Here is a 13,376-nt window from a genome sequence, read left to right on the forward strand (position 1 = left end):
GAGGGCACAGAAAACACAGAAATGAGTGAGTATCGGAAGAGAAGAGGTAAGGACAGAGTCCAAGTGCTGGGAGGTGGGGACATGAAGGGGACAGTATACATGACACTGCCAAGGAACAGCCTAGCAAAGAAGGTGGAAATCCAGGTCCAGTGGTATTTTGTATGCCCAATAAGGAAGCTGGTACTAATCTGAACCTCCTGAGAGCTCTTCTCAGATTAAAGCAATAACATGAAAATTCAGAAAGCTTTGGAAAAATAAGAGACATAATTACTTACTTTCCCCCCCTTAATCACATAGAAGGAAGATCTGGATATTGTGTGTGAGAGGTTCACTACAAGTAAACTGCAGACTTTTGAGGATTTAGCCAGTATTTCTACCTATGGCTTTCGGGGTGAGGTAAGCTATAACTTATTTTTTTAAATGTATAAAAATGACCTCCTGTGATAACATCACTTCTCAACAGAGGCAAATGAAATTTAATACTTTGTACTTGTTCAATACATATTAATTTGAACAAATTAAGCTTTCTAGGATAGAGAATTTTTCAGAAATACTTGATATTCTGCTTTATTTCAGAGGTACTGGGTATTATGTGTCTCTTTATAGAAGCCCCTAACATCACCTATGAAGTTTCATTAAAAAATAAAATGTGAATCTGAGCAAAAGGACTGGAGAGTTGGCTCAGAGGGTAAGAGCATTCCTTGCTCTTTCAAAGGTCCTGAGTTCAATTCCCAGCAACCACATGGTGGCTCACAACCATCTATACTGGGATCTGGTGCCATCTTCTGGCTTAAAAATATAGGGGACTTTTAGGAAAGATGAAGTGAACAGTACTGGGTTAGAAAACTACATATAATAGACTGTCGTCCTGGAAGCTGCACAGGAATAAAGAGCAGAGAAGGGCACGAGCCTGTAAACTAGAAGAGAACTGAGGTTTCAAAAGCTTGTGTGAGGCTCAGACTCTTTCTGCTTGAGGATCAGGAAGTAGCTCTCAGATGCTTGTCCACACCATGCTTGCCTGCCGGCTGCCATGCTCCTGTGTGGTGATGATGAACTAAACCCTCTGAAACTGTAAGCAGACCCCCAGCTTTCTTTTATAAGAGTTACAATAGATAAATGGCTAAGACAGATATATGTTTTATTTAATTAAATTAAAAGGCAACTATGAGCAATTCTCTTTAATTTAGGAAATTTAAGTCAAACAAGTATAGTCTCAAGTGCCCTGTTGCTGACAATGACCCTAAAATTGTTCCCAGTAGACAGTCTCTACAAGGTTTTCCTTGCAGCTGCTTCTGGACAGGTTGTAGGAAGGCAGTTTTACCTAAGCTGCAGCTCTGTGTGTCAGTTTCCAAGCCCATGGCCTCCTGAGGTCTTAGTCTATCTTTGGAGTTACTGTTTACTGTAATTAGACGGGGATATATCTTGGGGAATGTCTTTGTGCCAGTAATGCTCTTCTTCCTCCCAATAGCCCCACAGCATAGACTCACCATTTCCCCAGTTCATGTGATGAAACTGACACTGGAAGTGTAAGAAGCTGATAGTGGCAGTGCAGATGTGGATGTAGGCACTCTGGCCCCAGGGTCTATGCTCCTGCCTACTTCTGACGCAGCAGGGCTATCTGCTGGGCTGTGTCATTGAACCTTGTTTTTCCTGAAAATACATAAGATTGTCTCCTGTGATCAGGTCTCAACTTATACAGCTCTCCGAATCATTTACATTTTAAATGTATTTATGTTTTGAACCAGATCTTCTGTAGCCCTGGTTGGTCTTGAACTCCTTATATTGCTGGGGCTGGTCTTAAGCTTCTGATCCTCCTGCCTTTACCTCCAGAATATTGGGATTAAAGGTCTGCATTATGACACCCAGCTCAATTTTATAACTCAAATTATACAAGCCAAGCTGGATGCAATGGTACATGCTTATAATACTCATGCTTAGGAGGCTGAGACAGGAGTATTGAGAGTTTAAAACTAGCCAGGCCTACATAGTGAGTCAGGCCAGCTCAGCTACAGACACAGAGACAGAGGGATAGATTATATAAGCCAGGGAAGCCTGGCTCTGACCAAGAAACCTCTAAGCCTGAAGCATGTTGCCTTTTTTGTTCATTTGTTTTTTAGATGGAACCAAGCTCCTTGGCTGATTTCAAATTCCTGGGTTCTGATGATCCTACTGCCTCAGCCACCCAAGCAGAGTCACACTCCATTTTGAACTGAAACTGCCTCAGGTGTTTAGTGTTGCACTCACCCATCATAGCAATTTTAAATTCATATTTTTAAATGTAATTGTTTCTATGAAGTAGCAGGTTTTTTTCTTATTGTTGTTGTTTTGTTTTGTTTTTTAATTTATTATGTGTATAATGTTCTGCCCGCATGTGTGTGTGCACTCCAGAAGAGGGCACCAGATCTCATAGATGGATGTGAGCCACCATGTGGTTGCTGGGAATTGAACTCAGGACCTTTTGGAAGAAGCCAGTGCTCTTAACCTCTGAGCCATCTCTCCAGGCCTCTATGAAGCAGCTTTGAGAGATCCGAAGGCACATTTTTAAGCTCTCGGGAGATACATCACTGAGAATGTATTAAATACTTTTGCTGTCATTTGGATCTGGAGTATTCCCCAGAGGCCGATGCACTGCAAGTTTGTTATTGGAAAACTATTAAAGCTAAGTGTAGGCCTGGTGGGTGGTTTCCAGGACATTAGTGTGCTCTTTAAGGGACAGGGAAACCCTTCCTGTTGTTTTCTCTTTGGCCTCTGTAGATGTGAGGTGTGAGTGGCTTTGGTCTCCACAAACTCCACACCAGAACGAGATTCTTCAACACAGGACCAAAAGTAGCAGCACCAGCTGGGTGTGGTGGTACACACCTTTGATTCCAGCACTCAGGAGGCAGAGGCAGGAGGATCTCTGTTAGTTTGAGGCCAGCCCCGTATACAAAGGGAGTCCAGGACAGCCATGGTTCTGATAAACAGAGAAACCCTGTCTCAAAAAACCAAAAAAGAAAAAAAAGTATCAGGACTGACTATCGAGTGGGCCTGTAAAACCAAGAAACCTGTTGTTTATAAGTTGGTCACCTGGTGTATTGTTGCAGTAGTGGAAAATTGCTGGGCACAACCCATGGTACCAGCACGAGATATAGTTGCTGTTAAGTTAGCATAGGAAGTTTTGGTGTGATTCCCTTTGGGGCTTTTAATATGTGCTCTGCCTTGTTATGTCTTTTTCTTAAAACATCATCAGATTGTTCATTTTGCCACATTAATGTAGCTTAAGAGAGACAAGTTAGATAACCTTTGCCTTTGATGAAGCAGCAGTGAATTTTTCTTACTTCTTGTTTTCTTTCCTCCATAGGCTTTGGCGAGCATAAGCCATGTGGCCCATGTTACAATTACAACCAAAACAGCTGATGGGAAATGTGCATACAGGTTTGTAATAATAATTTTTTTATCCTCCCTAAACATAAGTGTTACTTTGTTGTTATTGTTAAGCTATTAATTAATTCATCCACAGGGATGATCACGAATGAAATGATACTCTTTACTTCATGGCTTTTTAAAAAAATGTAAATCAATGTATTTTCTGGGTATAGATGTTTTAACTGCAGTCATGTCTGTGTACCACCTGTATGTCTGGTGCCCTGGAGGCCAGAAGAGGGTGTGGGATCTGCTGGGACTGGAGTTCCAGATGACTGCAAGCTGCCATGAGGGTTGTGGGAATAGAATACAGGTCCTCTGACGTTTCCAGGTCTTGAGTTGTGCTCTTTAAGGGAAGTGGACCCCTTCCTGTTCCTTTTTTTCCTTGGCCTCTGTCCTCTGCTGGAGGAGCAGCCAGTCTTTTAACAGCTGAGCCATCTGCAGCCCTCCTTGATGGCTTCTTAAGAGAGAAGTTGTAACACATTACAAGCGTCCAGGAAGGTGTCTATTGCTCATAGGCTAGTAAGTAATAGTAGCTGCTCATGTAATTTCTGCCCTCTTTCCCTTCGCTGGGTAGCACTTTGGGCTGATTACTGGTCTGTGTCTGGCATGCTGAGGAGTCACAGTTCATTTGCTAGCCCCTGAGCTTCTGGTTCCCTTTAGCCTGTGCCTGCTTTGTTGTTGTTGTGGTGGTGGTGGTGGTGGTGGTGGTGGTGGTGGTGGTGGTGGTGAGCTGGCTTGCTTTCCAGGGAGTGGCTGCCGCTGGCTGTTGTGGTGACAGTTTCCAGAGATTGGGAAATGTTCCCGGGACAGAGCAAACATAGGATTCAAGAAATCAAAAATCATGCTTTTGTTTTCATAAGCACTGGCTGACACTGACTGAAGACTAGTAGTAGTATCTAATGAATGCAGAAAGAAAAGCAAGAGGACAATGCATTTTAAGCATGCTGGTTGTTTGTGAATTAAAACAGGACAATTCTGTGTCCTCAGTGTTCTTCGGAAGAGTAATGTGAGATGTAGAAGAGAAGAGTTCTTCTGTATATGCAGGGCTGGTATCCGGGGTCTTGACTCTGTGAATTCTGGGTGGGCTAATTGGAGGGGTACAAACTGGATAACAAGTTTTTTGTAAGTAGCCAGAGCTGTGGGTCCTATTTCATAACCTCTGGTTTTGTGTTATGCCCTACCTGGGGTTTCGAGTGGTTCTCTTCTGTGGCAGGATAAAATCCAGAGGAATCCTCTTGACACACTGCATCTTTCTGTGTTGGATAGTTTTATGACATGCTAACATTGTAATGGTTAAAATGAGATGTCAGGCAACAGATATGATATGGAGAAGTTTATTGTATGAACAAGGGAGAGCAGGGAAGTGAGAAGGGCACCCCAGAGTGGGGGGAGGGAGACAGAGACAGGATGAGGAAGAGAGAAGCAAGAGAGAGGAAAGAGAAGAGCAAGAGGGAAGAGAGAGGGAGAGAGGGGGGGAGGAGGTGGATTTCCCCCCCCTTTTAAGATTTATTTATTTATTATGTATACAGTGCTCTGCCTGCTTATACACCTGCAGGTCAGAAGAGGGCACCAGATCACATTACAGATGGTTGTGAGGCACCATGTGGTTGCTGGGAATTGAACTCAGGACCTCTGCAAGAGCAGTCAGTGCTCTTAACTACTGAGCCATCTCTCCAGCCTGGGTTTGTGCTTTTTATAATCCTGGGAAGGGGCACACCTAGTGGCAGGCAGGTAATGACATCATAGGTTGTTAGGCAGACTGGGGGGCAGTATGCTAGCAAATATCATTTAAGAGGAAGGAACCTCAACTAAGCAAATGCTTCCAAGGGGCTGGAGAGATGGCTCAGTGGTTGGGAGTACTGGCTGTTCTTCCAGAGGATCCAGCACTCACATGGTAGCTCATAACAGTCGGTAAGTCCAGCTCCAGGTGATCTGACCACCTCACACAGACAAGGCAGGCAAAACACCAATGCACATAAAATAAAAATAGGGCTGGGGAGATGGCTCAGAGGTGGCTCACAACCATTTATAATGAGATCTGATGCCCTCTTCTGGCCTGCAGGTGTAGATGCTGGCATCACAGTATACGTAATAAATAAATCTTAAAAAAAATAAAAATAAAAATAAATAGATCTTTAAAGAAAAAGAAAATGCTTCCATAAGATCTGGCTATAAGGCATTTTCTTAATTAATGATTATAGGGAGGGCCCAGCCCTGGCACAGCCATATCCACTGGCGAGAGTCATGAAGCCAGCACAGCTGCTTGGCACAGCTCCAGCAAAGCAGAGCAGATTGCTGCACTGCTGTCCTTCTGTCTGTAACTTTCGGGTTTTGGTCTCTGCATGTTGCATTCTTGGGGACTTTCTGCATTATGATTCATTTTATGTCTTTTCCTGAAAAATATTATGTCTGAATCTCTTTAGGAAAATCCTAAAATTATCTTTATCTGGCCCCTATAGTCTTCCTTATGCCCTGGAGATCATTAAGTAGAGATGAGCAGGAAGCTAGGTAAGGCCATCACTCCAGGAATCTTCTTGGGGTATCTGCCTCTGAGCTAACTCAAACAGTGTAATTGGTGCAAGGTAAACAGAGACAATTGGCATACTCTAGCTGGCCAGGAGAATAGGTTACAGTTTCAAGATCTCTTTTTATTATAGGCTTAGAGCTTTTTGAAAATATAATTTAAAGGTAGGAGGTCATACAGGATACACCCCTGGAGGAATAGAACTCAATAAATAAGATAGATTGACTTTTTTTAAAAATGTTTTTTCGAGACAGGGTCTCTCTGTGTAGCCTTGGCTGTCCTGGACTCGCTTTGTAGGCCAGGCTGGCCCCAAACTCACGGCAATCCACCTGCCTCCGCCTCCCGAGGGCTAGAGTCAAAGGCCTGTGCCACTACCGCCTGGCCCTTCTTTCTTTTCTTTTTTCTTTTTTTATGAAAATAGATTGACTTAACTTTTCCTTCTTCATAGCATAGAAGATAAAATATATAGTAAAAGAAGTTAGGTATTCATATTTGCTATTCATAAAAAGACCAGTTCAGATATTTTCTGTTTGTCTAGAGTCCTCCAGAAAGCTCAGTGTTTTACTAGTTCTGTCATGGATTTTTGTTTTGGGTGGTGGATAAGTGCATAAAATGTGTTCCATGCTGAAGGTGTAGAGTTTAATGTGAAGCTCCACAGATCCGTTTCTCAGTGCCTGTTCTAACTATAGAGAAGTTCATTGAACTGTATGGACTTTGGGCCTGGTTAATTTTGGTGTATAATATTTTTACTTATTTGCAAGCTTTGTTAAAAAAATAATAAAGTTTGTCATTTAAAATGTGGACTATTAATGTATTTGTCATTTTTATGTAGCTCAGGAACGTGCAAGGCATTTCCAGTGTTGGGGTTACACATGCCACTATGCCTATACTTTGATTTTTGTTTTTATGCTTTGGCTAAGCATCTTGTTAGATACTAATAACTTTTATGTTTTCTGACTAGAGCAAGTTACTCAGATGGAAAGCTGCAAGCCCCTCCTAAGCCATGTGCAGGCAACCAGGGTACGCAGATAACGGTAAGAGCAGCACGTGGGAGTACAGCTGCTGACACAGCTTAGTGAGAATGCTGAAGAAAAACTAAAATGGCCTCTGAGTTTCTGCTGTAAGAACCAAATAAATTTTACTTGTAATAGAAGCCCGAACATACTTACAATATATCTTGTAAGCTTCTAAGCACGAAAAATGATTATTGGGTTTTCTGGCATGGCAGCCTTTGTAGGGGCTGGCATGGTAGAAATCAGTGCCCGAGGAGTTGGCATTGCAAAAATGTTATGATTGACTCCAAAAGACATGTCAGAGTCCCAGTCATACATTTCAGTGCTTGAGTGTCCACGGTCACGTCACTTAACATCTCAGAGCTTCAGTTTTCTAATGTCTCCAGTGGAAAAAAGAATGCCTACGCATCTGCCCCAGAGGGTCTTGGGTAGGCCATGTGAGTGCTGTTAGTCAAGAGGAGACCCATCATGCATCCTTATCGTAGCATCTCAGTGTCTTTCCAGTCCGAGGTCCCCATAAAGTACCTCACTGTCATGTCACCTCTGACCCAAGCCACAGCACATCTGGAAGGCGAAGGCAATCCTAACCTTTCCAAGTCTAGGGCATGATAGGCAGGCAGGAAGCAGAAACAAACATGTGCTTCACAGTGCTGGCTGGAGGGAGCCTTAGCAGCATACAAAGTGTGATTGCTAGGAACTCCAAATATCTCCAAAGTTTTATGATTGTCTTTAGTTTGAAAAACATCTCTGGGGGCACCTGCTCTTCCAAAGGTTCTGAGTTCAATTCCCAGCAACCACATAGTGGTTCACAACCATCTGTAATGTCATGTGATGCCCTCTTCTGGCCTGTGGGTGTGCATGCAGGCAGAACACTGTATACATAATAAATAAATAAATAAGTAAATCTTGAAAAAGAAAAGAAAAAAAGAAAAACATCTCTGAAATGATACAGTGATTGTTTGTGGACTTACATTCATGCCTTAGCCAAACTGTCTATTCTCCTGAGAAAGATAATAATTTAAAATGTCCTCATATTTCTAGTCCTTCGTATTTTTAGCAAACAGCATGTGGTACAGCCGGCCCTTATTATCTGTTTGAGAAGTCAGTATATGTGGGGTGCAGGGAAAATACCTTTAATTCTTGTGTTGATGGCTGCCTTATCCTGTCCCCTTCCTGAGTCAGGACTTAGAATAGTGCTGCTGGTGCTGGTGCTGGATCCACTACCTTAAGATCTAATTCAAGGTAGACAGTGCAAAGCTTTCTACATATATCTGTTAATTTACAAGACAAATCAATCTTTCTTCAGGTGGAAGACCTTTTTTACAACATAATCACAAGGAGGAAAGCTTTAAAAAATCCAAGTGAAGAGTACGGGAAAATCTTGGAAGTTGTTGGCAGGTACCGTCAAAAATCTGGGAGTGGGTCCTTGAGCTCTGTCACTGAAGGCCTTCCAGGGCTTATAAATAGAGAGTACTTGAAAGCTAAGTGCAGGCAGCAAGGCTGGCCTGTGTGCTGTCAGTTTGCTCAGCAGTCCAGAGTCTTGACTCATCTTGCCAGGGCACAGTTGGCCTCTTTTGGTGGGGTTCTTAGCTGGCAGATGAAGCAAACTGATCTTAGCTACCCTGAGCCAAAAACAAGTCACTGCACTGTTGCTCACTGGGGCAGGGCGACTCTGGAGCTCTTCCTGTTGTTTTCTTCTGCCTCTGCTTTGAAGCCCTTTCCTGGGTAGTGCTATGATTAGCATTCCTGGGATCCATGGTTCTGTGCCCACAGCTCTAAGGGGACTGTTGGTTAGCAGTTTTTACTTAGTATGCCTTGAGAGGGATGGGTAAAAGGAGTTTCCCAAAGCTGTAAGCAGATAGGGATTCAGCAGGCAAAAGCAGAATCGTGTCAGAAAAGTAAGCATAATCCATTGCAACAATGGCTGCAGCAGGCCTTGAACCACGTGTCTGAATCCTAATAGTGATTTGTGTCAACTGACTTTGAGTATTTCTAAAATATATTTGTCCATATAGGAACAGGCTTATATAATTAGCTCCCCTACACCCCTCCCACTCCCACTAGTAAAACTGTATAAATCAGTGTCAAAAATAGCCTCACTGGCTGTTTTAGTTCTAAGTGTGATAAGGTGGAAAATTGGTATTTAATGCATTTCACTAAAGACATTTCTTCAGTTCATGGGGTTAGTGAGTAGGGGAATGACAGAGTCAGCTTCAGAAGGGCTGTGGGGACACTGGGTTAGCACCGAGCAGCCAGGGACAGCAGTGAGAAGACAGGTGTGCTGAGGCTGCAGGAGGACCAAGTACAGAGGTTAAATCGAGGCTTAAGGATGTCCTGGTGGCAGCCTAGGCCTTCTGTGGTCATGAACAATGTGACCTCACAGGTCCATGCCATGCTGAGACCCCGTCAACAGCCTGTACCACTGTTCTCTTTGACTCGGTCACATTTGGAGGTGTGATCTTTATGAGTCTCTGTTGATTTGTTTTCTTGTGGGTAATGTAGATTATAATAAGGTATTTTGTTTTGCATATCTTTGCTAAAATTACTTTTTTCTTATATGTCTACAGTTTATTTAGTTAAAAGTAGATCTCTGAATTTACTGTGCATTTGGCTACCCTCTGCTTATCTTTTCCTTTTCCAGGTACTCAATACACAATTCAGGCATTAGTTTCTCAGTTAAGAAAGTAAGTCATGATTTTTTTTTTTTAAGATACTCATTTTTAGGGGCTGGTGAGATGGCTTCAGCAGTTAAGAACACTATCTGCTCTTGCAGAGGTTCAATTCCCAGCAACCACATGGTGGCTCACAACCATCTATAATGTAATCTGATGCTCTCTTCTGACATACAGGTGTACATGCAAATAGAGAATTCATATATAATAAACAAATAAAATCTTTTTTTAAAATACTCATTTTTGTTTTATGTGTGCAAATGTTTTGCCTGCGTGTATGTCTGTGCTTGCCGGGGCCAGAAGAGGCTATCAGGTCACCTGGAGCTGGAGTGACAGATGGGTGTGGGTGCCATGTGGGTTCTGGGAAACAAACTTGGGACCTCTGCTAGAGCAGCAGCCAGTGTTCTTAGTGGCTGACTCATGTCTTCAGTCCCAAAGTTACGGTTTTAGAAGGGCAGTTTTTTATGAGGAAAGAAAAGTAGTAAGTTTTTAAGAAAAACAATTGTTAATTCTCAGGGCCGTCAGTTGTCAAGTCACCATGCTGTCTGTTGTTTTTCAGCAAGGTGAGACAGTGTCTGATATCAGAACACTGCCCAATGCCACAACCGTGGACAACATCCGCTCCATCTTTGGAAATGCTGTTAGTCGGTATGTCGTCCATGCTCCTTCCCTTCCTTCGTCAACCCATTGTGCTATTTTGATTGTTGAGTCAATGGATGCTGTAGAGTTAGCATGTTTCCATGCTAACTGTTAGTTGACGTCATCACTGCTTCACAGTGAGTGTCCCTCGGAATGCTTTGCCTCAGGCATGCTGTGCTTAGAGAATTCTGTCGCCCTCAGATGTTCTTACTCGGTAAGAGTTTAAATTTACTTGTCATTCAATATTGATTAACTGCCTTTCTTATTTTAAGTTTTGGGTAAGAAGTGTGAGATGTAAAGCTGAATGAATGAGACAAGCTTTCTCTGTGTAGCCTTGGCTGTCCTGGAGAAATTTTCTGTTCTTAAAGACTAGATGTGCAGGTGTTACCAGTCCTTCATTATCAACAAAGGCCCAAGAGAAGAATTTGCTTATATTATGAGATCCTCTTGTGCTCCCTGTGTTTGTATAACCCACCATTTCCAGGTTCCTTGCTAGGAATACCTGATTCCCACTTCACAGAGCCCCAAAGGCCTATGCCATACCCCAGGGAGCAATATTAAGATTCTTCTGGTGCCAGGCACACATACGTGCTCACAACTTAGACGGCACCAGCAGGATCTGCCATCACTTTGCCCAAGATCTCAAAAGCATTAGCACTGTCCTTATACTCAAGTTCTGTTCCAAGGACAAACTCTTCATTCTTTGAGTCAAACCAAAAGAACATGTATTCTTCCTATCTACCTAAGTGTAAATGAGTGACAGAAGGGAGAAAGGTGGGTAGCTGGGAAGCAGGCACTGAGAACTGCATGTAGAGACGGAATACCGGAGAAGTCGGGTAAGTTGGATTGTAGCTGAGAGACTGCCCCAGCAGAAGGCCAACAGCTTTAGATTACATAGATGTCTCCATGTCTTAATCAAACCTCAGGCGGGATCAGCTAAAGCCCTACAATAAAATATATTAATGCTGTAAAAAAAAAAAAAGTATCACCTGTGAATCTAGCTGTTTTATCAGTCTAGTGAAATACTTAGGAAGAAATGAAAAGTGTTTGGGGGATTTTGGTATTGATTAAGAAAAAAATTGGGGGCCTGGAGAGATGGCTCAGCAGCTTAGAGCCTGTGTTACCCTTACATAGGACCCAGGCTTTGTCCCCAGCACCTGCACGGTGTCTCACAACCATCCATAACTCCAGCTCCAGGGATCCAACACTCTCTTCTAAATCCCATGGGCACCAGGCACGCGCATAGTACATATACATACATATCAAATAAATAAAAAACACTCATACATATAAAATAAATAAACGCATAGTTAAAAAATGTAAATGAGTTAATTTTAAAAACTGTACCCCTAGAGCATAGGAAGGTCTCTGTATTCTACAGTGTAACTTTTCAGAGCTTTTGACAAGGTTTTAAGACTGGACACTACTTGTCATGGATTCCCCAGGGGCTGTGAGAGATTAGACATCATCCCTAGAGAGCATTTCCAGAAGCAGGTTTCTAGTCTGGCCTCCTGAGACATTGGAGGAAGAAAGGGTTTGTGAGTCAGTATGTAGGCTGCACTGTCCACCCCGGGATTTAGAGAGCATGGCACTACAGGGAAAGTGTCCCCTGTTTGAGCAGCACAGTCTAGAGAGCGCTATGCCACAGTAGGAGTAAGCAGTGAGCGGCTGGAATGAGTCTTGCTCTCACAGGACTCTAGTTGGAAGGAAATAAATCATTATGCCGTTCATTAGCAGGTTGTGCTAATGTCTCAAAAAACAAAACAAAGAAACAACAAAAACAGACCAGGACATGAAAGGGAAATCTCTGGAGACAGTGAAGAATGTGAAAGCTACTAGGAATTAACTAGCTGCCGATAGGTTCATTCTGAAAGCTTGGGAAAAAATAAGTGTTGCTTTTCAGAGAGACAGGCTCTTGTTTACCTGTCCTCACCAATAAACACCCTTGGGAACTCACTATTGTGCTGTTCAGTGTCGAAAGGGTTCAGGGCGGCAGAGGTGAGTCTGGGGTCTTAAAGCTTTGGGATGTAGTTATGAATACAAAGTAAAGATTGAGAGCTTAGACTTGTCATCCTTCTCAGGGTTAGTGTCCTGTGCTCAGCACAAGTGTAGGTGTGAGGATAGAGGATGGGTGGACAGACAGATGGTGACTACACTCACAGGACCTCAGCTGAACCTAGGATCAGCTCTTTTTTTGTTTGGTTTGGTTTGGTTTGGTTTTGGCAAAGTTGGTTTATGGGAAGGAGCCCTGTTTTTTACTGCTGTGATTCTTTATGACGTGTAAGATTTCTGTGCTTTCAAAAGTCTCCAATGTTCTCTTTTCTAAACAGAGAACTGATAGAAGTTGGCTGTGAGGATAAAGCCCTGGCTTTCACGATGAAGGGCTATATCTCCAATGCAAACTACTCAGTGAAGAAGTGCATTTTCCTGCTCTTCATCAATCGTAAGTGAGAGAGAGCCAAGTGTCCACACAGAGCCGTATGGACTCATGGGAGACTTCATGGTAGAGCATGGCCGATTAGGAAGCATCTATAGTGTTTACCGTGGACTGGCACAGTCTGCTCTTACCTTGAGCTGTGTAGGCCGAATGCCTTCCTCATGTGCTGGCGTCACAGCCTTTACACGCAGGCCTGGGGCTGCTGTTCCTCATTGTGCAGCAGAAAACCAGGACTTGGGCATGGGCATTGTCGCTAAAGCTGAACCCAGAGGCCCTGGAGAATGCTTTTAAAGAATGAAATTTATGCTACTTAGGACAGTTCTAGAAGTCAAAGAAGAAATTAAATTAGCTTGAAATTCTCTTCCCAGTTTTTGTCTCTCTGATGAACTATTATTTAAGGATTCTTATTAAGTAAGTATTGTTTGGCTTTTGGATTTGTGACGCTTAATTGTACATTGCAAGGCTTTGATGAGGCTGGAGTAACAACCCTGCCCCAGCAGTCTGAACTTAGTCTGAACTCAGATACAAGAAGGATTTTTCCACACATTTGACTTTTATATTCTTCAAAGTTCTTTTTTTTTTTTTCCTAGCAAAATTGGAGTTTCCTAAGAATCAATGTTTAATAAAGATTTAAGATGGGTATGGAGGGAATTTAATTTTGGATTTATTTATTTTACATGCGTGAA

General features: G+C 42.7%; 1 protein-coding gene across 1 annotated transcript in view; it reads left to right on the forward strand.

The window, feature by feature from the left end:
- MLH1 (mutL homolog 1) overlaps nucleotides 1-13,376 on the forward strand; it is a 41,907-nt gene that overhangs the window by 6,108 nt on the left and 22,423 nt on the right. The window contains exons 3-9 of the mRNA XM_084753227.1: nucleotides 298-396; nucleotides 3,341-3,414; nucleotides 6,891-6,963; nucleotides 8,249-8,340; nucleotides 9,584-9,626; nucleotides 10,174-10,262; nucleotides 12,584-12,696. Coding sequence (XP_084609353.1) covers nucleotides 298-396; nucleotides 3,341-3,414; nucleotides 6,891-6,963; nucleotides 8,249-8,340; nucleotides 9,584-9,626; nucleotides 10,174-10,262; nucleotides 12,584-12,696 — 583 coding nt within the window. The remainder of the gene's footprint in view (nucleotides 1-297; nucleotides 397-3,340; nucleotides 3,415-6,890; nucleotides 6,964-8,248; nucleotides 8,341-9,583; nucleotides 9,627-10,173; nucleotides 10,263-12,583; nucleotides 12,697-13,376) is intronic.

This window comes from Acomys minous (assembly GCF_964271855.1).
Source record: "Acomys minous genome assembly, chromosome: 13".
In the NCBI taxonomy this organism is placed as follows: domain Eukaryota; kingdom Metazoa; phylum Chordata; class Mammalia; order Rodentia; family Muridae; genus Acomys; species Acomys minous.